The 27,774-nt window shown below is 34.3% G+C and overlaps 1 protein-coding gene across 2 annotated transcripts in view; it reads left to right on the top strand.

Moving 5' to 3' along the window:
- The window catches only part of CCSER1 (coiled-coil serine rich protein 1), a 1,379,910-nt gene extending 1,355,214 nt beyond the window's left edge, over nucleotides 1-24,696 (top strand). For both annotated transcript variants that reach the window (XM_082727420.1, XM_082727421.1), the window contains exon 11: nucleotides 18,082-24,696. In XM_082727420.1, the coding sequence (XP_082583546.1) occupies nucleotides 18,082-18,567 (486 nt within the window). In that variant the 3' untranslated portion in view covers nucleotides 18,568-24,696. The remainder of the gene's footprint in view (nucleotides 1-18,081) is intronic.
- The last annotated feature ends 3,078 nt before the right edge of the window (nucleotides 24,697-27,774 follow it).

Below are 27,774 nucleotides of genomic sequence, written 5' to 3'. Positions count from 1 at the left end.
TTAGATTTTTTGCACCATTCTGTGTATGGTTTCTGTTGCTGTTGTTGAGCAGGATCTATGTTTATAAATGCTTCTGATATTTATTAGTACATTGGTTTAGTAAATGGCCTAATTAAAAAAAAAATAAAACAACTAGTAGGTATAAAGGCCCATAAGAATATCTGGAATATACTATGATTGATATGTGTTTTTAAAATATAGTAACAACTGTAAAAGCTTAAATTTTCCCTAAGGCTATAAATGATTTCTTAAAGAGGAAGAGTTGTTTAAATATATGGCTTTTCTTTTTTGAGAGGTACTGTATTGGTCACGTTTATCTGTCTGATTTAGGGAAGCAGTATAACTTGGGCCAGTGATGCTTCAGTGGGATAATTTTGCTCTCCAACGACAGTTGGAAATGACTGAAACATTTTTAGTTGTTATAACTGAATGCAGGCGTTACTGGCATCCGTAGGTTGAGGCCAATGATGTGGCTAAGCAATCTGTGATGCACAAGACAAAGCCCTACAGTACAAAATTATATAATCCCAAATATCAATGTGCTGAGGTGGAGAAAACTCGGGCTTAGAGCTTGTATTCTGAAATCCAAATGTTTGAACTCTAATTTGCAATCTGCTATCCACCAACCCTGGAATCTTCCTAAATACCTAAGTATAAGGGCTTCCATTTCCTCATCATTAAAAGGGTTATAATAAAATTTTCTAACCATGATTAAAGATACAGTAGTCACCCCTTATCCCTTTTTCCTTAACATGGTTTTAGTAACCTGCAGTAAACCACAGTCTGGAAGCAGAAGATCCTCCTGACATATCATCAGAAAGTAGTAGCCTAACTGTGTATCACAAGTCAGTCATTCAAATCACTTCATCTCATCACATAGGCATTTTATCATCTCACATCATCATAGGGACAGAATACAGTAAGATACTTTGAGCCCACATTAACATAACTTTTCTGACAGTATATCATAGTTTTATTTTATTATTATTTATTAAGCTTTTACAGTGCCTAATGAAGCATTATCATAGGTATGTACATATAGGAGAAAATAGTGTATATAGGGTTTAGTACTATCTATGGTTTTAGGCATCCACTGGGAGTTTTGGAACATATCCCCTGCAGATAAGGGGGTACTACTGTAATAAATAAAATCTGAGATTTTTCTGCCTTCTAGTCTTTTTTGTAAGTTTTTTAAAATTTATGGAACACATGTCCTCTTGAGCTTAGTATATGTAGGAATCCCTTCCAACCCTAGAACTTTTCATCATCAGATATCAGACATTACACGTAGACCTACATGTAGGTCTTAAAAACACTTATCTCTACCTTACTGCATTTTTAATGTTGCTATACATTAATTTTGTTTTGTTTTATTCAAGATTCAAGGTTTGCCTGGAATTTTATAAAGTCAAAGAAAGCTTTTTCAAGAATACAAATACTAGTATTGTCTCTTCCTTGGTATAGTTTTTAATGATTTTATACCATTTTTAACTTGTCTAATAGGTTCATGGTTAAGGCAACTATAGGCTTCATTAAAACTAAATTATAAAATGGTTTGATGGAGTTTAATAAGAAAAAATCTTTATGTGTCTTTCAATAGTATATTCTATAGATAGTACAGGATTTGTTTGAAACACTATAGAACCTATTTTTTAAGTTAGGCAAGAAAGGTTTCCTCAAGGTGTATGTTTCAATGGAAAGAGGACTACGTACAGAACATTTTCATTTAATTCTTTTCTAAAATGTGTCACAATGCTAATTTAACCTTTAAGAGAGCTTACAAAGATCATTACAGAAAGAGTAGGAAAAAGACCCTTGTGATGGTCTCCAGGGATAAACATAGAAAGAAAATAATAGTAAAGATCAAAATTAGGTTGTAAATACACCATTCTTTAAATGTGTTGAAAAGTGTTCTGGTTCGTATTTTAGAAGGGAATTTGCTCACAGGATAAAAAAATGATTTATAAGAAATTTAAAAAAAAACCAGATGCAATCACTTAAAAAAAACAGATGCAATCTCTTATAATTTTAATATTTACTCATGAGTAACATTTGTATATGCTTTCTTTCAAAACACTTTCCATATATCTAATCATATTTAACAATATATAGAGTTGGTTTCTTGACATCGCAGTTTTGAAAGTTTTTTTTTTTTTAAGATTTTATTTATTTATTTGACAGACAGAGATCACAAGTAGGCAGAGAAGCAGGCAGAGAGAGAGACAGGAGGAAGCAGCTCCCTGCTGTGCAGAGAGCCTGAGGCGAGGCTCGATTCCAGAACCCTGGGATCATGACCTGAGCCAAAGGCAGAGGCTTTAACCCACTGAGCCACCCAGGTGCCCCGAAAGTTTCTATTTTTTGCCTTTAGATCTATATATTGATATATTTGCAATTAAACATATTAAAGTTTGTTGCTATTCATTCATTATATTTATTATGTTTATCATATATATTATATATTTATATATAATATTTATTATATTGACTCAGCTTCTGCCTTTATTACTTATTTTCTGCACTATTAAAATGAACTATTCAATCTTCTAGATTGAATATTCAATATTCAATATTCTAGATCGAATAGATTGAATAGTTCTACATTGGTCTAGTAACCAATGTCAAGTGGGCCACAGTCATTTTTGAGTCTATAATTTAATGTGTTGCTATTACAACTAAAGCACCAAAATTTATTCCTTTTATAAATTAGAGAAGATTCTGAACACTTTCTTGCATTTATAAATACAAATTTTGTATAAATTAAAGATAAAAAATGTTAAAGATATTTTAATATGAGAATTTTCATAGCTCTAGTTTTGGCCAAAAAAGTGTGCCTCTATTTGTCATATTGACGCCTGGGAAAATAATGAACTTCCTAAGTATTAATGAGTTACTAGTAAACCCCAGACACTGTTAAGAACAGTGGATTCAGCATTGAACAAGACAGGCAAAGTCCCTGCCCTTAAAACACTTATATTTTAGTTGGCTTGGGATGGCAAAAGGACTATCTATCAAACCTAAGAAAGGGAACTGAAGACAGAAGAAAATACAGTAAGATAAGTCACAGTGATTATAATAAGGAAAATATCATGTTTTTTGTTTTTAATTAGCATCGTGTGTTTTATTTTTTTTTGTTTTTCCTTTATTAGTGTTATATAAAATAATGAGCTTTAAAATCTGTTATCTTAAATTAAATGAAATGCAGAGTACATGCTCCAGTGAAGAAATGAGAGAAAAAATAATTATAGGGAAATAAAGAACTGATTTTATTATAATATTTATACTTGACTAATGACTAAATTTCCCATGTAATCATCTGCTAGGAAATCTAAGAATAGGTTATAGAATAGCTGCTTGATAACTAAAACATCTAAAAACTAACAATTATGTGAGCTTAATTTCAGTTTTGAGAATAATGTGGCTAGGCATATCTACTGAAAATTCTCTTTGAGGGATGCGATCCCAAGACCTTCAGAAAGAATTAACACTGATTAACAACATTTGAAGAAATCATTTCCATAATAGCCAGGGTAACAAAATACAAAGATCTATTAGCCAAAATATTTTTATGTATCTTTCTTATGTTTGACTAAACATGTTCTAAAAATATGTAAAACAAAATATATTCTAAATATAGAATTGGAAGAGAATTGAATGAGTTTTCATTTCTTCAAGATCTAAACTTGGCAGCTGATAGCGTTTAAATACATTCCTCTTGGAGACTTTCTCCTCTATAAAACAAACAACAACAACAACAAAAATAAACAAAAGACAAAAACAAAAACAAAAGCAAAAAAAAAAAAAACCAAACCTACTTACTTAAGGTTACACCACCTTCTCAGTGGCTGTCTGTCCAATAACTAGTTGACACAAGAGTATAAGGTTCTCAAACATTTGCCTAAGTTGAGGGAAACTATGAGGAGTAATCCTAGCTTTACATTTGCTTGTATCATCACCTAAGATAGTTTAATTACATGGGTTTTAGCTTCATCCTCTGCCAGTCTCTGTTGTCTTCATTCTCCCACAGGCATTGGTTTCAGAGTCCTCTCCCAAAACTTACTTTATTGTTTCAGATATTTGTCTCAGAGTCTGTTCTAGGATACCAAACTACAACAATAAATCTGAATTACTTGAATATTCTGAAATAAATTACTTTGCTTTTTCAAGTTAAGAGGTGTTCAAAGGTTTTTTTTTTCTCAAGGCTGAAATGAGCATCTATCAAAGTAATTTCTAGGTCTGTTGGTCACTTTATTTTGATATTGTAATTATTTCAAGTGTTGCTATCATCAAGTTAATTACATTCCAGGTATAATATTTTGTACACAGTAGTTTATCGAATCTTAACAGTAATCCTGCATGTAGATACAGGTATGAATATAAAATTTCCCTTCATAGATGAGGTGATTGGAGATTTAGAAAGATAAGTAACTTACCATAGTCATTTAGCTACAAAAGTTTCTGATTCTGCTTGACTTTCTCATTAAGCTTTAAACTGCTTAAAGGCAGGAGCCAGTTCTTTTATACACAACACTGTTTCCCAACATGTAATGCATTTTCTTGCCCTCAGTAGTAGTTAGTATATTTACCAAGTGAATAAATGAACCCATATATATCTGACCCCAAATCATGCCAGTAACCCCTATGCTGTGTAGTCTCCCTGGTATGCTAGGAGCCCTGGACTTAATGGTGAACATCATAAAAAATTTTTAAAAATTAAAAAAGGAAGTCTAAGATGTCAAAAGCAAATTATGCTGAACAAAGATGAACAGATGATTTAAACGTTCACTTTTCTTTAAAAATCAAGAGTGAAAGTCTTCCTTTTGTTTATTTTTATTGTAGATCCACATGTACCTTATAGATGTCAGAGATTAGACCAGAGAAGGAACATTGAGGCTGCCCATAGGATTGAGTTATTTGATCCCTTTCCATGTATCTTTATTAAAACCATATATATAATTTAATGTGAAGAGAGTTAAAAAGATCACATAAAGAAAATAATGAATATTTCCACAAATGTAGTGTTAAAGTAATGGAAATAATGTTTCCACTCACCTCCCTTTCATATGCAGCATGTGTAGTAGTAGAAATGAAAAAGAATCATTACCACTGTTGATTATCATGATTAATTTGTCTTTTTTCTGTCCCAAATGATTTTTTTCCCTCAGACTATTTCCCAAATAGCACGCATAATCTATCTAAAGTTTGGGTTGCAGATATTAAGCACAGTTTGTGGATTTGTTGGTAACTTGTCCAGCAGTTAAGTGAGCATCTTACAGAAGTCATAAAGAGAATATGAAAGCTCATGTTCCTAAGCACAATTAAATACCTATAATATTGGGAAAGAGCCAGGAAGCCAGAAAATTTCCTTAACAACAAAAACCAAATCAAAGAATTTATTCCTTTTAGTCCCAGGAAATTCCCTGAAACATCTATGAGTCATACAATGCTTCCTTTTATACAAAATGACAGCCTATTTCTACTTCAAATCTACAGAAGAGTTAAAATGGAAAAATAGAAGTCATAGAGGTGTTCTATTATAAGTAAGCACATAATAAAAATTAGAATGGCAGAAGGAATGGCCAAGTATGAGAGTCCTAAGCTCACTCCTAGATAACACACACATCAGTGTAAATAACCAAGCAAATGACCTGAAGACTGGCAGAACAAAGTCTTCAACTAAAAGCAGAGAAGAGGCCACATTGAAGAGGGTAGGAAGGGTAGAGATGCAGTGTGGAGCTAAAAGGACTAAAGGACTGTCTACTGGAGGGACGGACATGCAACATGGAGAAGGGAGACAGACAGACTATCACACCAGGGAGACTGCACAGGAAAGATAAATTCCTGTAATACTTGGTTTTGAAAACTGGGAGGGACAAATTTCCCGAGTTCTAACAACCAGTGGGAATTAAAGTCTGGAATTTTTAAAATCATCAGGCCCAGTTCTGGAAGAACCTGGAGGTCCATAGGAAACTGAGTCCTCTTCCTTGAATAGACACCACAACCAATAGTCCTCAAAGATACAAGATAGAAACAGCATCTGGTACAGCACCAGGGACATGGAGGAGGGAGAACTATTTACTAATATCAGTGTATGCTCCAGAGGGACAGAGATAACTAGGAGACTCCTCCAGGAGCAAAGGAGTTGGAGGTGCCATTCCCCTTCCCTGTGTTCCAGGTTAAACACATGGCCATCTGTGGGAACCAGCACACCATTAACATTTACTACCCAACTTGCTTACGCCATGTCCTTGCCCCCAGGTTTTGGGGATCTACCCCTTGAGCCAGGATTGCCTCAGTCCCAGCACTGCTGGTCTGTCCGCCTGGAAGACCAGCACATAACTTAACACCACTGCATGTCCACCCACATGCTTTGTGGGTCTCAGTTGTGGTGATGGCAGCCCCAGGTCCCATTTGGGAAGATCGGTGCTCACTTTGTAAAATTGTGAACCCAGTGCACACACATGTTTTGCTGATCTACCTAGGCTGGTCCATTGCCCAGTCCCACTGGGCACCTCTCCTACAAGCACTTTAAGGATCCACCTGCTCCAATAGCTCTTGGCAGGATTCCATTCATATGGGAGCCAGAAGCTTGGCTATATGTAAATAGCCCCAGTGTGAGCCAGGACCACTCCAAAGTGACCCCTCCCATGGGGAAAGGGAGAGAGAATCACATACACAAGCAGTTGGTGGCCCCAGCAGAGGTCTATGGCAGAAAACAGATCTGATTATAAGCCCTGCTCAACAATGAAAGCTTCTTGGGGACAATATGGGGAAAATACTCTGTAGTTTTATTTATTTTATTTATTTTTATTTTTTTATTTTTTGTAAACATATATTTTTATCCCCAGGGGTACAGGTCTGTGAATCACCAGGTTTACATACTTCACAGCACTCACTCTGTAGTTTAATGCTATTCCACTGTGGCAAACATCTGGTCTGACTCAACTCAAACCCAAGGCATCCCCAGACTAGTCCATTAACACAGGGACCAAACACTACCCATAACAAGAAATGAGCCATTGCAGACAACTGTACTGAAGGAAAATGTGGCTTAGCCACAATAGCAGGGCACATGCATTACATATGAGTCACCCCTGAAATGCCAAGTTCAGGTAAATGGGACACTGCATTGCAGGGTACTATAGGATTTCTTTTTCATAAGGAGACTAATTTCAAGAATAGGAGCTATAGCTGACTTTCCTAATACACAGGAAGAGATACATAGACTTAGATATAATAAGGAGAGAAAGGAATATGTCTCAAATCAAATAAGACAAAACCACAAGAGACCTAAGCAAAACAGAGATAGGTAGAGTGTCTGATAAAGAAATTAACAATCATAAAGATACTCACTGGACTTGAGGAAAGGGTGGAGGACATCAGTGAAACTCTTCACAAAGATAAAAATTAACCAATCAGAGATGAAGAACAAAATAACAAAATTAAAAATACACTAGGTGGAATAAATAGCAGAGTAGAAGAAGTGGAAGAATGAATCAGTGACCTGGAGTCCAGAATAATAGAAAGTAGCCAGGCCGAGGAGGTTAGGTTAAATATATATATATATATATATATATGTATACATATACATATATATATATATGGAAAATGAAAATAGACAGAGAACTTAGTGATTCCATCAATTGTAATAACATTTGCATTACAGGGATCCCAGAATAAAAGAGAGAAAAGAGGGCAGAATATTTATTTGAGGAAATAATAGCTGAAAACTGCCCTAACCTGGGGAAGGAAACAGATCTCCAGATCTAGGATGTACAGAGAGCCCGCAACAAAACCACCCCAAGGAGGGCCACACCAAGACACATAGTAATTAAAATGGAAAAAAAAAAAGCGGTGATTAAGAGAAAAAAATTAAATCAGCAAGAAGAAAGAAGATAGTTATATACAAGGGGAATTTCATAAGGATACTGATATCTCAGCAGAAACTTTGCACGATACATGCAGAGTGCTGGAAGGAAGGAAGGAAGGAAGGAAGGAAGGAAGGAAGGAAGGAAGGAAGGAAGAAAGAAAGAAAGAAAGAAAGAAAGAAAGAAAGAAAGAAAGAAAGAAAGATAGATCTGCAGCCAAGAATACTTCTTCCAGCAAGGGTATCATTCAGAATAGAAGGTGAGGTAAAGAATTTCTCAGACAAACAAAAGTTAAAGAAATTCATGACCACTAAACCAGCCTTACAAGAAGTGTTAAAGGGAATGTGTTGAATGGAAAGGAAAGATCTTACATAAGAGTAAGAAAAGCAGGAAACATAAAAGCAGTAAAAATAATTATATCCAGAAAAACCAGGTAAGGGACTCACAAAATTAAAGGATGTAAAGTATAGTAATATATACTTAAAACATGGTGGGGAGAGGGGTAAAGAATGGGCTCAAATTTAACTGATCATCAACTTAATACAGACAGTTATACACAGATGTTATATACAAATCTAACGGTAACCACAAATCAAAATGTACTAATAGATATGCAAAAAGCAAAGAGAAAGGAATCTGAGTATATCACTAAAGAAAGCCAATTTATGGTGAGGAAGAGAGCAAGAAAACAGAAGAACAGAGAAAAACTACAAAAACCACAAAACAAGTAACAAAAAGCAATAAAAACATACCTATCAATAATTACTTTGAATGTATATGGATTAACAGATATATCCAGAATATTCCATACTAAAACAGCAGAATAAACAAACTTTTCCAATGTACATGGACTATTCTCCAGAATACATAATATATTTGGCCACAGAACAGGTCTCAACAAATTTAAGAAGTTCAAAGTCACACTATGCATCTTTTCTGACCACAAGAAACTAGAAATTGACCGCAAGAAAAAATCTGGAAAGATCAGGAAAACATGGTGGTTAAATAACATGGTACTAAACAATTAGTGGGTTAACTAAGGAATCAAAGAGGAATTTAAGAGAAAATACACAGAGACAAATGAAAATGAAAATACACGGGTCCAAAATCTTTGGGATGCAGCAAAAGCTGTTCTAAGAAGAAAGTTAATAGCAATACAGACCTACCTCAAGAAGCATGAAATATCTCAAGAAAACAATCTAACCTTACATGCAAAGTAGCCTGAAAAAGAAGAACAAGGAAACCCTAAACCTGAAGAAGGAAATAATAAAAATATAAATAAATGACATAGAGACTAAAAGCAAAATCCAAACAATAAAAAGAGCAGATTGATGAAACCAGGATCTGTTTCTTTGAAGAAATCTACAAAATTGATAAACCCCTAACCAGACTCATTGAGAGGGAGAGAGAGAGAGAGAGAGAGAGAGAGAGAAAGGGAGGAAGAAAGAGAGAGAGAGGAAGCTCAAGCAAAATTGGAAATGGAAGAGGAGAAGTAATAACCAATACCACAAAAATATAAAGGATTGTAAGAGAATATTATGAAAAATTATATGCCAACAAAATGAGCAAACCAGAAGATATGGATAAATTCCTAGAAACATATAACCTACAAAAACTGAAGCAGGAAGAAATAAAAAATTTAACAGATTGATTACCAGCAATGAAGTTGAATCAGTAATCTAAAAAAGAAAAAAATAAAAATCTCAATAAGCAAAAGTCCAGAAGACAGCTTCACAGGCAAATTCTACCAAATATTAAAAGAAGAGATAATACCTATTCTGCTCAAATTTTTCAAAAAAAAAGGGGGGGGAAGAAAATTGCCTAAATTCATTCTATGAGGCTGGCATTACATTGATACCAAAACCAGATAAAGACACCACAAAAACAAAAACAAAACAAAACAAAAAAAACAACAACATAGATCATTATCTCTCATGAGCATAGAAGCAAAAATCCTCAAAAAAATATTTTCAAGCCACCATGATCCAGTGGTATTTATTCCTGGGTTGCAAGTGTGGTTAACCATTTGTAAATTAATCAGTGTGATACATCACATTAATTATGAGAAAAACCATATGATCATTTGATCATTTCAATAGATGCAGAAAAACATTTGACAAAGTACAACACACATTTTTATGATAAAAAAAAAAACCTCACCAAAGTAGATTTACAGGAACATATCTCAACATAATAAAAGCCATATATGAAAAAAACTACAGCTAGCATCATACTCAATGGGGTGGGGGGGACTGAAAGCTTTTCCTCTAAGGTCAGGAAAAAGGCAAGAATGTTACTGGTATGCATTACCAGTATGCAACATAGTACTGGGAATCCTGGCTGCAGCAGTCAGACAACAAAAAGAAGTAACAGGCATCTGAATCTGTAAGGAAGAAGTAAAACTTTCACTATTTGCAGATGATGTGATACTCTATAATATACTCTATATTAAGACTCCACAAAAAAAACTATTAGAACAGAAAAATGAGTTCAGTTTGTCTGCAGGATACAAAATCATTGTACAGAAATCTGTTTCATTTCTTTACACTAATAATGAAGGAGCAGAAAGAAATTCAGAAAACAATCCCATTTACAATTGCACCAAAAATAACACAATATCTAGGAAAAAACTTAACCAAGGAGGTGAAATACCTGTACTCTGAAAAGTATAAAACATTGATGAAAGAAATTGAAGATGACACAGATAAATGGAAAGACAGTCTATGCTCATGGATTGGAAGAACAAAAACTGTTAATCTACCCAACACAGTCTACAGATTTAATGTGATCCCTATGAAAATACCAACAACATTTTTCACAGAAGTAGAACAAATAATCCTAAGATTTGTATGAAACTGCAAAAGACCCCAAATATCCAAAGCAACCTTGAGAAAGAAAAACAAAGTTGGAGGTATCACAATTCTAGACATCAAGTTATACTACAAAGCTGTAATATTGAAGACAATATAGTACTGGCACAAAAACAGACACAAAGATCAATAGAACAGAATAGAAAATGCTGAAATAAACCATGATTATATGGTCAGTTAATCTGACACAGGAAGTAAGCATATGCAATGTGAAAAAGACAGTCTCTTCAACAAATGGTGGACAGTCATATATAAAAGAATGAAACTGGGCCACTATCCTTTGCTATGCACAAAAATAAACTCAAACTGGATTGAAGATCTAGATGTGACACCTAAAACCATAAAAATTCTGAAAGAGCGCAGAGGCAGTAATTTTGCTGCTTATTTGCTGTAATGGTATCTTTCTATATATGACTTCTTAGCCAAGAGAAACAAAAGCAAAAATAAACTGTTGGGACTACCTAAAATTAAAAAAAGCTTCTGCACAGTGGAAGGAAACAACCAACAAAACTAAAAGACAACCTACTGCATGAGAGAAGATATTTGCAAATGACATATCCAGTAAAGGATCATTATCTAAAATATATAAAGATTTTCTACAACTCAACATCCAAAAGACAAACAATCCAAATAAAAAATGGGGAGAAGACATGACAGACATTTCTCTAAATAAGACATACAATTGTCCAACATATGAAAAAGATGCTTAACACTGGGGAAATGCAAATCAAAACTACAATGAGATATCACCTTACACCTATCAGAATAGCGAAATTAAAAAAAAAAAAAAGAAGAAATTTCAAGTGTTTATGAAGATGTGGAGAAAAAGGAACCACCTTGTATTATTGATGGGAATGAAAACTGGTGCAGCCACTGTGGAAGACAGTATGGAGGTTCCTTAAAAATTTTAAAATAGAATTGCCCTGTGATCCAGTAATTGGACTACTATTTGCAAAAAAAAATTTTTAAATGCTTATTTGAAGTGATATATACACCCCTGTTTATTGCAGCATTATTTACAATAGCCAAATTATAGAAGCAACCATGTGAATTCACAGAGAAATGGATAAAGAAGATATAGTATACACACACAAATGCATGCACATATATCTATACATACATCTATCTATACATATATCTATAGAATATATATATATATAAAATAAACACATTGGAATTTATTCAACCATAAGAAGGAATTAAATCCTGCCATTTGCAACCACATGGATGGATTTCAAGAGTTGATAAGTATAATAAGCCAGACAGAGAAAGACAAATATCATATGATCTCACTCTTATGTGGAATTTAAGAAACAAAACAAAGGAAAAAGACACACAAGCAAAAAAAACCTAGACTTTTAAATGTAAGATACTAACAGATGGTTTGCTGAGGGGAGGAAGGGGGATGGGTGAAGTAGATAAAGTAGAATAACAGTATACATACCTTGATTAACACTGCCTAACATATGGAATTTCTGAGTCCTTATATTGCATACCATCAACTAATATAATAATCCTATGTATTAACTGTACCAGAATCAAAATAAATAAAAGACAAAAATTAAAGGTAAAAAATAGCATTCTACTACAGACATAAAGACAATATTAAAAGAGAAAAGACATGTTTAGCAAAATATCTCAACTTGAAATCGCTGTGTTTAAGGACACCCTAAAGATATCTCCTAATATGCCTTAGTTTTAAAGAAAATTGGGGAGGTTCATCTTAGTAATGATAATCTTCAAGCATGAATTTATAGTATTGTCTGTATGTATTTTCTAAAACGTGGTGCATTTTAGAAATATTCACATGGGAATACTGCGAGGCCACTAACTGGTATTAAATCAAGTGACCTGTCTATCCCACACTATCTGTAATATACAAATTCATTGTGCTTCCATCTTTCTGTCAATATACAGCCATGCCTTGTTTTATTACACTTCATGTATACTTTTTTTTTTTTTTTTACAAATTAAAGGTTTGTGGCAATCCTGCATCGAGTAAGACTATGGGCACCATTTTTCTAAGAGCATTTGCTCATTCTGTATCTCTGTGTCATATTTTTGTAGTTCTCACAATATTTCAAAATATTCATTTTTTTATATTTGTTATGGTGCTCACTGATCAGTATTGTAATTGTTTATGGTGCCACAAACTGAAATTATATAAGATGGCAAACAATTTATAAATGTGGTGTGTATTCTGACTGTTCCACCAACCAGCCACTCCTCAATTCTTTCCCTCTCCTGAGCCTCCCTAGTCCCTGGCACAAGAATATTGAAATTACGACAATAACACTACAATTACCTCTAAGTGGTCAAGGTAAAGTGTTGTACATCTGTCACCTTGAAACCAAAAGCCAGAAATGACTAAGCTTAGTGAGGAAGACATGTTGAAAGCCTAGGTAGGCTGACAGCTTGGTCTCTTGTGCCAAACAGCCAAACTATAATGTCAAAGAAAAGTGATTGAAGGAAATTAAAAGTGCTATACCAGGGAACACATCACAAAGTGAAATATACTTATTGCTTAAATGGAGAAAGTTTTAGTGATCTGAATAGAAGATCAAACCAGCTACAATATTCCCTTAAGCCAAAACCTAATCTCCAGAAAGGCCCCAAGTTTGTTGAATTCTATGAAGGCTGAGAAATTAGGAAACTGAAGAAAAATATGATATTATCAGAGACTGATTCATGAAGTTTAAGGAAAGAAACCATGTCTGTATCATCAAATGGCAAGGTGAAGCAACAAGTGCTGACTTAGAAGTGCCAGCAAGTTATCCAAAAGTTCTAGCTAAGATAATTAACGAAGGTAGCTACACCAAACAACAGATTTTCAGTGTAGTGAAAATATAGTTCTTCTGTTGAAAGAAGTTGCCATCTAGGACTTCCATAGCTAGAGAGGAGAAGTCAGTGCCTGGCTTCAAAGGACAGACTGACCACTACATTTGTATCTTTAGGGTAAATACCCAATAGTGCAATTGCTGGGTCATAGGGCAGTTCTATTTTCAACATTCTGAGGAACCTCCATGCTGTTTTCCAGAGTGGCTGCACCAGCTTGCATTCCCACCAACAGTGTAGGAGGGTTCCCCTTTCTCCACATCCTCGCCAGCATCTGTCATTTCCTGACTTGTTGATTTTAGCCATTCTGACTGGTGTGAGGTGATATCTCATTGTGGTTTTGATTTGTATTTCCCTGATGCCGAGTGATATGGAGCACATGCACCCGAATGTTTATAGCAGCAATGTCCACAATAGCCAAACTATGGAAAGAACCTAGATGTCCATCCACAGACGAATGGATCAAGAAGATGTGGTATATATACACAATGGAATACTATGCAGCCATCAAAAGAAATGAAATCTTGCCATTTGCGACAACATGGATGGAACTAGAGCGTATCATGCTTAGCGAAATAAGTCAAACAGAGAAAGACAACTATCATAGGATCTCCCTGATATGAGGAAGTTGTGATGCAACAGGGAGGCTTAAGTGGGTAGGAGAAGAATAAATGAAACAAGATGGGATTGGGAGGGAGACAAACCATAAGTGACTCTTAATCTCACAAAACAAACTGAGGGTTGCTGGGGGGAGGGGGTTTGGGAGAAGGGGGTGGGATTATGGACATTGGGGAGGGTATGTGCTTTGGTGAGTGCTGTGAAGTGTGTAAACCTGGTGAATCACAGACCTGTACCCCTGGGGATAAAAATATATGTTTATAAAAAATAAAAAGTTAAAAAAAAAAAAAAAAAAAAAAGGACAGACTGACTCTCTTGTTAGAGGCTAATGCAGCTGGTCACTTTAAATTGAAGCCAATCTAAAAATCCTAGGGCCCTTAAAACATACAATATCTATTCTGCCTATGCTCTAAAAATGGAACAAAGCTGGGATGACAGTACATCTGTTTACAGCATGGCTTTGTGAATATTTTAAGCCTACGGTTGATATCTACTGTCAGATAAAAGATTCTTTTTGAAATATTAGTCTTCATTGACAATACAACTGATAATTCAAGAGCTTTGTTGAAATATACAGTGGGATTGAGGCTTTTATGCATGCCAACACAACATCCATGCATCAAGAAGTCATTTCAACTTTCAAGCCTTATTATTTCAGGGATACATCTTGTAAATCTGTAACTGCTGCTATCGAGAGTGATGCATCTCATAGATCTGGACAAACTCAGCTGGAAACCTTCTGGAAGGGGTTCACCATTCCAAATGTCATTAAGGATATTCATGATTCATGAAAAGGGTTTAAAAAAATCAACATTGGGTGCCTGGGTGGCTCAGTGGGTTAAGCCGCTGCCTTCGGCTCAGGTCATGATCTCAGGATCCTGGGATCGAGTCCCGCATCGGGCTCTCTGCTCAGCAGGGAGCCTGCTTCCCTCTCTCTCTCTCTCTCTGTCTGCCTCTCTGTCTACTGTGATCTCTCTCTGTCAAATAAATAAATAATCTTAAAAAAAAAAATCAACATTAACAGGAATTTGGAAGAAGTTGACTCTAACCCTTAAGTATGAATTAGGGCTTCAAGACTTCAGTGGGGAAAGTAAATGCAGATGTGGTAGAAATAGTAAGAGAACTAAAATAAGAACTGGAGACAGGAATGTGACGGAAATGCTGAAATCGTATGATAAAACTTTATAAAGAGTTGCTTCTTATGGATGAGTAAAAAAACTTTTTTGAGATGAAACCTACGTCTGGTGAAGATGCTGTGAAATTATTACAATGACAGCATTTATAATTTTATAATATAAATTATATTATTATATTTATAATTTATAATATTACGTAAACTTAGCTGGCAAAGCAAAAGCAGGATTTTAGAGGGTTGACTTCAATTTTGAAACAAGTTTGACTGTGGGTAAAATGCAATCAAACAATATTACATGCTAGAGAGAAGTTATTTGTGAGAGGAAGAGTCTATCAAGACAACAAACTTCTTTGTCTTATTTTAAGAAATTGCCACAGACACCCCAACCTTCAACAACCACTATGCTCACAAGTCAGCAGCCAGCAACATCAGGATGCTCACAAGTCAGCAGCCAGCAACATCAGGACAAGAACTTCCCCTGGGGGGCGGGGTGGGGGAATTCAACTCCTGGAAAGCTCGGTTGATGGCTAGCATTTTTAGCAATAAGATATTTTCAATGAAGACATGTACATTGTTTTTTGTTTGTTTGTTTGTTTGGCATAACACTATTGCACATTTAACAGACTACAGTATAGTGTCACATAATTTTTTGTATGTCCTGGGAAACCAAAAAAAAAAAAAATCATTTGACTTGCTTTATTGTGATATTAGCTTTATTGTGGTGGTTTGGAATTGAACCTGCAATATCTCCAAGGTATTCCTGTAATAGGAATAGAAGCTATCTTAAAAGACTCTTGTGAAAATTAAATATGTAAGAGTATTAGAAGAATGTTTGGCATATAATATACATTCAATAAATATCAAGTAGTATTATTTCAAGCAGACAAACCTTTTCTGTGGTTCTTAAATGCCTAATATGTGCCAGCAAACTGGGTCAGGTAGATAGGGTGTATATAAGAAAAGTAGGTAACTAGAGGTTGCATTTTTGCAGTACATCAGTAAGAACTTGATTTAAAGGAACATGAGGAAAAGAAAAAAAAAAGCAAAGATAATCTCCAGGGGTTGGCCTGATAATGGTGCCATTTACTGAGAAAAAGGATATTTGGGAAATAGGTTTCAGAGTCAAAATCAAGTTTGTTAGGCTCTATGTGAAATAAATTAATTAATCAAAGTGATGATGACTGGGTAAATAAATTGGAGCCTAAAATAGAGATCACTTTTGGAGAAATGTTCTTCTAGGGAATAATGAAATGATAGGTATGTAAAAAGACTGTCTAGATGTCAAGTATGCAGAAATTTTCATTGGCTCCTTCAGCACATTTTGTATCAGTTGACTAGCATTTACTCTATACTCTTCTCTTTCCTCCTTCTTTGCAGCAGCAGTAAATCTTTCAATTTTGCCTCTAGAGAATTAAGCCAACTTGTCAGTTTCTATCTCTGTATTTTTCAAACCAAGATAGGGCTCTCTTCAAGAGGAGTTCTGGTGCCAACATGTAATCTCTGCTTTCTTTCTTTTTTTTTAATGTTTGAAAATATTTTATTTTTTTCCTTTTTATTATTAGTTTGAGAGGTCGAGGTCAGTAAGTCTTTGCTTTCTTTGTAGCATGATTCATTGAGCTTGTTTCTCTCATTAGAGTATAAACTTCTTGTGAGAAAGAAGATATTGTATACTCTTGGACTTTATTTTTTCTGATTAACAAACTATAACCAAAAATCTAAATTAAACACTTGCTGCAATTTTTCTAAGTGTTCTCTGGTTCTCCTTAGGTCATTGTAGTGACTTTGTCTTTAGTTCCTTAAATTTCTAGGTGACCATTTTGCTGACACAAATCATGATATTGGTAATTCTAAAAGTCTCTTAGCATGTGCTTAAGTAAATAAAGTATTTTAAATCCAACAAAAAATTAATGGCATCATGTACGGATGCGTATTACTTAGCTAAATAATCTGTACTCACAGATAAAACTATAGAATTCAAATTAAGAAAACTAGATAAACAAATTTCAAAATGTCTTTTAGTTGAACACTAAAAGAAAAATAAATAAATAAAAAGAAATACACTATTAAGCTATGGGCAGACATGAAGGAATCTTAGATGTATATTGCTTAGTCAACTAAGGCAATAGGAAAAGACTACATAAATACTATATTATTCCAACTGTACAATGTTATGAGAAAGGCAAAATTTTGGAGACAATAAACATATCAGTGGTTACTAAGGATCAGAGGAGATGGGGAGAGATTATTAGGTAGAGCACATAGGATTTTTAGGGCAGTGAAAATATTCTGTATGACATTATAATAATAGAGAAGTTTCATAGGAACTTGTTCAAATCCAAAGAAGATACAGCTCAGAGAGTGAAGACTAAGGTAAACTGTGGACTCTAATTATGTCAATGGTCAAAAAAAAGTACCATTCTGGTGAATGATGTTGATAATGGCAGGAGGTTATGAATGTGTGAGGCAGATGGTTCAAGAGAAATTTTTGTACTTTCCTCTCAACTTTGCTGTAAAATTGAAACTTCTCTGAAAAAAAAACTATTTAAAAAATATCTTTTATAGTAAATTATCCATTTAACCACTATTTGTAATAGTACTGCCCTGGAAAATTTAATCTCACAAATTATGGGTTTTTTTTTTCAGCCTTGTTGAAAATTTGGGGGTTTGCACATAAATGTGAAAACACCACTCTGTATTTTATGTATGCTACGAATGGATTTTTTTTTGACATCTTTTCCTTTCTGTGTCTTTACTGTAGCCTACATATCGAAATCGAATTGTGAGCCAAAGCCTCAGCACAAGGGACAGAAAAGCAATGCATACTCCCACCGAGGACCGTTTTAGATACTCAGCAGCTGATCAGACAAGCCCCTACAAAAGTAAGACCTGTCAACTATCAAGTCTCTGTTTAAGTAATTTCCTGAAGGACAGGGAACTAGTGGAAGTTATAAAACACTCCAGAGGAACTTATGAAACCCTCACATCAGAGGTCACCCAGAATTTACGGGCTACGGTAGGGCAGAACTCTCTGAGGCCAACAGTTAAGACGGAAGGCCCCTCCATGTTCTCAGAGAAACCAAAGGACCAAGCTGCTGTGACCCGACAGCATTCAACTTTTACAGGACGGTTTGGACAGCCACCAAGAGGGCCAATCTCTTTACACATGTACAGCAGAAAGAATGTTTTTCTTCACCACAATTTACACACCACTGAACTGCAAACTCTAGGCCAGCAGGATGGATAATTAAATCACCCTATTCCTGTCTCTCAGTAGGATAAGGATGGTTAGTGTTTCTCGTGCATAGCTCATGTTTAAATTGTCATGTCCTTACTACTTTTTTAGTTATAAACAAATTGTGCACTTTTTTTTTTTTTTTTTTTTTTTTTAGAATGAGGGTTCAGGCATGTTAATTGAATTAGGTTGGATAGCCTTGAAGACTTTATTATATATGTGTATAATAAATGGGACCATCTTGTTGGTTTATATAGACCATAGTTTATTTATCTTTATCAGTCACTGATATGCATTGAAATTTCAGAAGGTAATATCAAATAGCACTCTGTTCACTTAATGGTGTTACTGTGAAAATAGATGTGAGGAATAAATAGATAAAGGAACTGTAAAGAATTTTAAATTACATAGTTAATAGAAGGAGAAGAAAAAGAAGGGTTTGAAAGTCTTATATTTGATGTGTATTTATTTGAAGAATGAAGCTTGCTTGCATGTAACCTAGAGGTGCATCTGTCTCTCTATTACATACATTCAAGCTTATCTTGCCATACTATTAAGGGGGAAATGGCTATTTCTTTTATCCTCTAAATGCTTAGTTCACACTGGTTCACAAAGGATTTCAGACTGAGTAATTGCTATCCAAATGGAGAATGACAGCTCTGATCTTTGAAAAATTTTACTTTCCATTTTGCTATGGATGTTGAAGTAGTAGGACATAACACATTGAAGTGGTAAAGTTGGGTGAGTTTTGTCAAATGATGCATAAAGCATGACATGTTATATTCTGAGTCACTCTCATGGCAATATCAGCATTTTTTTTTTAATCTGAAGGATAGGTCATTCTAAGAAAACTGTTTTATTTCACTTTCCTTGTATTTTTAACATTTTCACTTATTTTTATGTATGTCCAATTTCTCTCACTATATATCAATTGTTCTACATGAGGAGTTGAGGAACAGAAAGTCAGTTTCTTGGTAGCCCAGTATACATGATTCTGACAACTCAGTCAGCTAGATTTAGAAGAAAAATCAAATATATGTGAACTTTGGCAGTTCGGTCTTAGAAATAAATCTCACAGAAATGCTCAGAACTCATTCCACAGGAAAGATTTCTCTTTAACAAACAAGGCCTAATATATTTTATACATAAGTACACACAAGATAGATCAATGAATCTAAATAATTTCCTTATGTTTAATTAATAACAGAACTGTATGCAGCTGTAGAACTAACTAAATAGTTTTAAAATAGTAAGAATCAGGACTGCAATTTTCTTATACAGTGATAAAAGCTCGTTACTTTATCCACATTAGGCATCGTCCCTGCAAATTGAAATTGTCATACCTACTGCATGATTTGTTTCCCTTGCATTCTCTAACAGACAGAATCCATCGGCATGTACAAATGAAACGAATAAAGGGAAATTGAGATAGCAGTTTTAGCATGGCATCTGAATAATCTGCTTAAATTAAAGCTGTGAATGAAATGCATCTCTTAATACAAAATGGATTTAAGCTCTATCCTTTGGGGAAAAGCCATTAAATTTCCCCCCAGCTTTAACAATTAAACTTTGCTCCATTTTTACACTTGAATTAGAATTGGTAAGGGTCAAGAGCCTAATGGAAATGCTTTACTTTTAAAATTTTGGTTTTCTGAAGGAAGGCACATGTGTGTCAAGACAAATATTTGCCAAATGTTTTCTTTGTGTGTTTGTAATTCTGTCAAAAGTGGACACTACACACAGAAATTTGCTTGGCTTAATGAGACTGCTATCTAAAATTCCCACTCTACTTTAGATGCTATTATATTCATGCAGATACACATTTTGGGCTGGGCAATATTTAAGAAATGATAGAAAAACTATGATTATTAATCGTAGAATTCAGCTTCATTTGTCCTGAATGTTGGTGTGTGTTGCTAGAGTTTTGAAGTCTGTAAATAAATTAGCACGATCAAATAATCAAGGATTTTTTCCCAGGATATGGAAGAACTATGTATCACAAATAATGTTTTTGATTTGGACTTTTGGAGTTTATAGTTTTGTTTTCCTGAAAGATAGACTTTTGAATTATGCTTTGTAAAAATATAGTCTATTTAAGAAAATCTGTCATTTAATAGACATTTTAAGAGATGTTTTAAACACTAGTATTTTCTTGAAAAAATCTTTTTTAAAGCTGAAACATTCAAAAAGAAAACCTGGGTTCAACAGTTCAATTTTAAAAGGAGGGGTATTTTTTGGAAATATCATCTTAAAAGCTGTTTTGTATCAGTATTTTCAGCATTGTTATAATATTATTTGTAATACTAAGTGTAACTCAGGCCTGGAGAAGTTGTAAGCCCACTATGCTAGTGTACATCAGTAACTGTAAACCTGGGGATCTTTTTAAGTTCCTCTTGTGTATATATAATAACTCAGAACAATGGCATGTGGGTATTCTTTCAGCAAACTGATTTCTTTGTACGAAAATCTCTAGTTTTCTAAGGCAGTTCCATGTATAAAAATGATTTATACATTTCTCCAAGGCGGTACATATCCAAAGACATGACACCAGGGGGAAAAAGTGCTTGTTTTTCTGAGGGAAGCAGTTGTCTTTTCTTTCCCTTCCTCTTTCTTCCGTGCATGTGTGTGTGTGTATGTAGCTAAGCCGAAGCAACCCTGTAAAATGTCTGCTGCAAATAGTCTCTTCTCAATTTCAAATGTGTTTTAAAGGACACTTAAGAAGAGATCTTCCTCGAGGAAAAGCTATTTCCACCTGAAATAAACTGTTCCTGTTTTTGTAATTATTGGAACATGCAACTCTATGAACTCAGTGATTTTTTTTTGACTAATTTTATATGCTAACAGAGTCACAGCAAAATTATGAAGTATCTCTCCAACTATTTTTGCTTCTTTGGAGCACCACCGTCTTTGTGCAAATGATGCTCTGAAACCGTAGCTGCAAAAATGCTCAAGGTATGAATCTACAGGTATCCATATGCTCAGGGTAAGAACCTAGAGCCACCCATTATTCTACTTGTTATTACCATTTATGGGTTGAGATATAAATAAAATAGCAAGCCTCTAGTCGCCATTAAACATTTGTAGACATTCCCATACTCCCCAAGCTTTAAATGTTTGCAAATGGTCCTGATTAATCTGGGTTTCTAATCTGTGTTTTCCAAGGCTTTATCCAATCGAGGGTCATTATTTCCAGAGTGTTACTAAATTCAAAGGAAATGTCATTTTATTTATTTATTTATTTTGCTTTGTGTGTGTTTGAGACAATACCTCCCCCTGAAAAGTTGGTATTTTTAAATTATCATATATTTACAGACTATCTTCCCAAGATAAGTGACCACATTCCACTTGTCCTCCTGAGAACTATCTTAGTAATTTAGTTGTTGATGGAACAGTAAGAGCAATTTACTGAGTGGCAGGTAGTGTTGTTCCACATTCATTATCACCTTTCCCATTAAAAAGTGGTAATCCAATACAATGAGAAACTTGGAATACAGAGTGTAATTTTATAATTAATCTTATAATCTCAATTTGTCCCACATTTTTACCTTCAGAATTACACATTCTGAATATCAATAGCTTCAAAGCGGCCCTTAAATTCTATGTGGTTCAAAGGGGAATAAGAAAGGTGCTGTCTGCAATTGCATCCATGTAACTGAATCACATTCCCCATGGCTGAGGCTTTTCCCTGGGCGATAGATAAGTTTAGAGGCAGCACTGATTCATTTATACTAGGATTTTAGTTGCATTCTGGGACTTGAATCTAGGCACTGTTCTCACATCTATTATGCATTTTCTTTCTTTTTTTGTATAAGAAACAGGTCAATTATACATTGTATATTCTTTGGGAATTTACACCTCCTGGAATTTAACCTTTTTTTTTTTTTTTGTCTTGTTAATTTTCCAGGAGCTAACTTTGTCATGCCAACTGTAGACTATATCTAAACATATGGCAGGGATGATAGACAATATAAACTATTTGGGATCTTATAAAAAGCTGAATTATACTGTGTAGAAAAGCAAACAGCCAATTATCAACCAAAGAAGCCTACTCTTCTAATACACATTATCCCCAAATTTTTATTTTTCAAATCTTAATCTGTGCCATGTTCTTTCACCAATAGTTAGAACTACAAAATAAACTATTTACAAAGAATTTGATCTTGCTCAGAACCCAGCTATAGTTCCATGTAGTATAGGCCAAAAACAAAAGTCAAAGATACACCCTCCAAAAACAAAAGTCAAAGACACACCTTCCAGGTGTGTTACATATGGAAAATTTTGAATGAAGGTACTATACCCTATTTTAGACCCAGAGAGTTTCCCACAAACATCTTGACACAAATAAAAAATTCCTAGTACAGAGTGGGTTTCTTCCACCTGAATAAGTGATCTAGAATGTGGGATATCGTGATTCTTTCTAGAGAAGTTTCAATGAAGTCCCTTTAACTTTACTGATTTATTTAACAAATTTACTTTCTCTTCCTGAACATAAAATTCAAGAAAAGGAGGTTCTATGTCTTATCACCCTTTCCAAATATTACCTTGTTGCTTTCATAAACTCAGATTACAGAACAAAATACAATAGACTGGGTGGCTTAATCAATAGACATTTATTTCCCATAGTTCTGGAACATCCAGAACTATCCTCTAGTCTCTAGTCGCAAGTGCAAGCAGTTCCTGGCTTGCAGATAGCTGTGTCATTTTCACTATGCCTTCCTCTCATAAGGCCACTAATCCCATTACATAGCCCCAATATCATGACTTCATCTAAACCTAATTATTTTCCAAAGGCCCCACTTCCTAATACCATCACATCGGGGTGAAGGCTTCAAAATATGACTTTAGGGAGAACACAAAGATCCATTCCATAGTATTAATTTTCATCTTATAACTACCTAATAAGTTTGCTATTTCTTTACACATTTCATAAATGAGATCAGAAAGATAGGTAATTTCCCAAGGACACACAACATGTATGTGGACCTGGATTCCATAATCGTTGATCTTTTCTTTTACTGTGCTACAGAGTAGGCTCCACCTAAGGAGGCCTCCAGAGTAGGCTCCCTAATAAATAAGGCTCCAGAGTAGGCTCCCAGAGTGGCCTGTGATCCCAAGGAAGCAGAGTGACTCAAGCAAATATGTGCTGCCTCATTCTCCTTTACTCTTACAATTCCATTGATACTGCTAGGGAAGATCTTACAAGCAATGATCTATTTTAGCAAAAAAGCTATTCAAAAGCATTTAAAAAAAAAAAAAAGTATTGATGTTTAGATCAATAAATAAAGAAACCTGAGAGGAAAGTACTCATTGTATTTCAAGGTTGTCTCCTGGAAAATCTGACATACTAAATTTGTTTTTTTGAAGGCAATTGGAAAAAACACTGATGTAATTTCATGTTATATATTTTTTTAAAGGAGAGGCCCAAGAAAGTGTCTAACATAAGGAAAACATACAGTAGATGAAAAATAATGTAGTTAACAGATTATCTTATTTCTTTCCTTCATTTTTTGAGGCTATTGATATAGTATCATTGAATTTTGTACTTTTGTTTTGCCTTATATACATCTAAAAACCAAGATCTTTAGTTTGGATATTTCTATGTAGGGACAAAAATTACAGCTCATTTAAAGTTTCTTAAATATTTGGAAGGAATTAAAATAAAATGGAAAATGGAAATTCTTCCTAAATTTTAAATAATATATGCTCTGTGGTTAATCATATACCTAAATAATGGTCTGAATAAAAGATAATCCTCTTGTTAGTCATCTCTTCCAAAATCTTTATCAGGAATGCAAAATAATTTGAATATTAGCTACACCCTATTTTTAGAGGGAAAAGAAACTATTTGATGTATTCTAATATACATGGATCTGAGATGAACAGCATAACAATGTGTTTTATCCTCTAAAACTAAAAATTTAGTGAAAAAGATAATAACAAGTTACTCTAGAAATTATAATTTTTAGTAATATTGAATGCCATCGTATAACTTCTTTTGTGGCTCTTGATTTCCCAATAAGGGCGGTGATTTTATTTAATGGAAATTTCACCATTTGACAACTATTCTGAGAAAAAAATTGATACACTTAAGCATGGTGATTAAAAATATGCATAACTCCTGTGCAAAATAAAATTTAAAACAACAAATATGTTGTGTGGACCTGCCTCTTTTCATTGTATTGTCTTAGTGATTGATTTATACATATATTTGCAGTATGCATAAAGCAATGTGATTTCTAGATTCTTGAAAGTTGTGATGATTGGGAAGAGGCAAATCAACCGCCTACTTCATCAGTCAGCCCACCTGATTCCTATTTCCACTTCTTTTGCTACTGGGCTTTTCTTAGTTTGTGATATTGAATAACAAAGTGCACTATCCCAGGGAACATTGGAAGATTATGATCCTATCATTTCAATTTATGTGTGGAATCATTTCATTCTGTTTATACTCCTTATCTCCATTTTTTACAACTGGTCACAGTAAAAAATATATATATACCTTACAATGTTTTTACTTTATAATTTCCAAAACTTTGTTTTATCAAATTCTATGTGTTTTGTAGTAACACAAAAAATACAAAATCTTCTAAATTCTGTCTTTGTCTATTTATCTCCTTCACACACACACACACACACACACACACACACAGTTTTCTAAAATGGCTGTAAAATGGATGATTCAGAGTATTTGAAACAGTGAATGAGATGTATCCATTTGGCATCCATACCAGCCAATACAGAAGAACATGAATTAAAAATTCTGTTACAATGCCTTGACAGCATACCGTAACATTTTATGTTGAGACATATCAGATAGTCTCTACAGGTTTACAACTTCAGAAGAAACGGTGCTCCTCTGTTGTCTGCTGTTATGTAATGTGATTTCAAAAAGCTGAAATGAAACATTATATACTTTATAATTTATGTGTAATATGACCTTATGGTTTAAGGCTCAATCCATTTTCCTAGCCACAGGAAGAGTTTTTCTTTGATTTTGCACTGTATTTTCTATATAAAATGTCAAGAAACACTGTATTGATTTTTTTTTTATTAAATTACTGAAGGTATTAAATTTTAGGGGTTATTTTGAAGACTTTATGAGACCTCATAAACTACTTCTATATTCTGTTGGTAATCATTTACAAACCCTTTTGTTATGATTATAATCAATCAGCACGTTCTTATGGATGAATTATACAGCTATTTCTCTTTAAAATTTCAATAGAAAGTCATCATTTTAAAATGTTTAAAATGGAGTATTATGTATATAGGGCTTATTACACATACTTTCAAATATTCACATTTTTAATCTTATTTTAAATTGGCTTATACATCACATTCCATTTCATGTTATTATTTCTGTAATATAACTAATGTTTTGTCATTTGTGGACAGATTATCAGAACAGGCATCACAGCAAAAAATGTATGGAAGGGACACAAGTGAATGTTATGACTGAATTAAGGTTTAAAAATTTGATCACATTTTAGAAGATGACTATGAAAATTAGAACCAGCCTTTATACAGAAAGTTAGCTTCAGATAACAACTTAGCCAAGGGTAGTGCTTTAGTTATAGATATCCACCCAGAATTTTACAATAAGAGAGTACTGGTTTATTTAAGGTATCACTTATAATATACCAGTAATCATATAACCAAAACCAAAACCAAAACAATAAAATTATATTAGAAGAGGCTTTTACATGCTGTGATTCACTGCTAGGGTTTGAGTTAATTTTGTTTCTTTCTTCATGGGTTCTTATACATGAAAAAGGAAATACTTAAATTAAGTTTAGCTTTTAAACAGCAACCATATTTAAGGTATTCCTAGTTCTTTTGTAAAATTTTTTTTCATTATTTATTTATTTACTTGACAGAGAGATCACAAGTAGGCAGAGAGGCAGAGAGAGAGAGAGAGAGAGAGGGAGGGAGGGAAGCAGGCTCCCCGCTGAGCAGAGAGCCTGATGTGGGGCTTGATTCCAGGACCCTGAGATCATGACCTGATCCGAAGGCAGAGCTTAACCCACTGAGCCACCCAGGTGCCCCAAGGTATTCTTAGTTTTATATCACAATTTGCACTCTGCAGTTTATTTTTTCTATCAAAGGAGTGATGGATAGAAAAATACATGTACATATAAATCCAGTCTCAAACCCTGGTGAACAGTGAAATGTAACCATATACTGGAAATTTAAACTGGTACCATGTTTCAACTAAATGGCTGATTTTAAAGAGTCTAGAACTGGTACATTAGGTCAAAGGCTAAGAGGTTTATCCACACACAGATGACTCAAAAGTATGTCCTAACAGCTTTTAAACTCAAGTAACATTTAACATTAGTAAACATGACAAAATTATAGCACCTTTTTACTAGCGATTATCACTGTTTTTAAAGTTCCTATATTAGAATATTTTTCGATGTTGCTAAAAACTACAAATTTAAATATTTCAAAAAAATATATTGAAGGATTGCTTCTTACCAGGTGAGTATACCTTATAGTTCTTGCCTTTGTCAAAGCCTATCGGCCCAAGAGCACTGATGATGGTGGTGGTGGTGGTGGTGGGGATGATGATTTAAACAAGAACAACCATCACCACCAACAAAAAACCCTTCTTTGACAGGGTTCTCTAGCAAATTATCGCTAGAAATTCTATTAAAATCTCTGGAATTTTCAGATTCTTCATCGATTTTTTTTAAACTTTTTTTTTAAAAGATTTTATTTATTTGACTGAGAGAGAGAGAGAGAGAGAGATCACAAGTAGGCAGAGAGGCAGACAGAGAGAGACAGGGAAGCAGACTCCCCGCCGAGCAGAAAGCCTGATGCAGGACTTGATCCCAGGACCCTGAGATCATGACCTAAGCCAAAGGCAGAGGCTTAACCCACTGAGCCACCGAGGCACTCCTGATTTTTTTTTTAATCATCCCATACTCCAAACATTATGATGGTGGATGAATTTATACAAAGACTTTGAAATTCCTGGATTCTTAAAAATATTTATAAACACAGGAATTTTTATCCTTAATGTCAGATTTTTTGGCTGCTATCAAATTTTACTAAGTGTTTATTGTGCTGAAGATAAGACTGTGGGCTATCATGGTGAGTTTGCAGCATGTTTAAAAAAGGTTTCAAGCTTTCACAGAGCTTTATTTTTCAGTATATTTAACACACGCGCGCACACACACATACACACACACACACACACATACAGAGGCTTCCTGT

This window comes from Mustela nivalis (assembly GCF_964662115.1).
Source record: "Mustela nivalis genome assembly, chromosome: 4".
NCBI lineage: Eukaryota > Metazoa > Chordata > Mammalia > Carnivora > Mustelidae > Mustela > Mustela nivalis.
The sequence above is the reverse complement of the archived record's forward strand: the minus strand, read 5'-3'. Positions and strand labels throughout refer to the sequence as shown.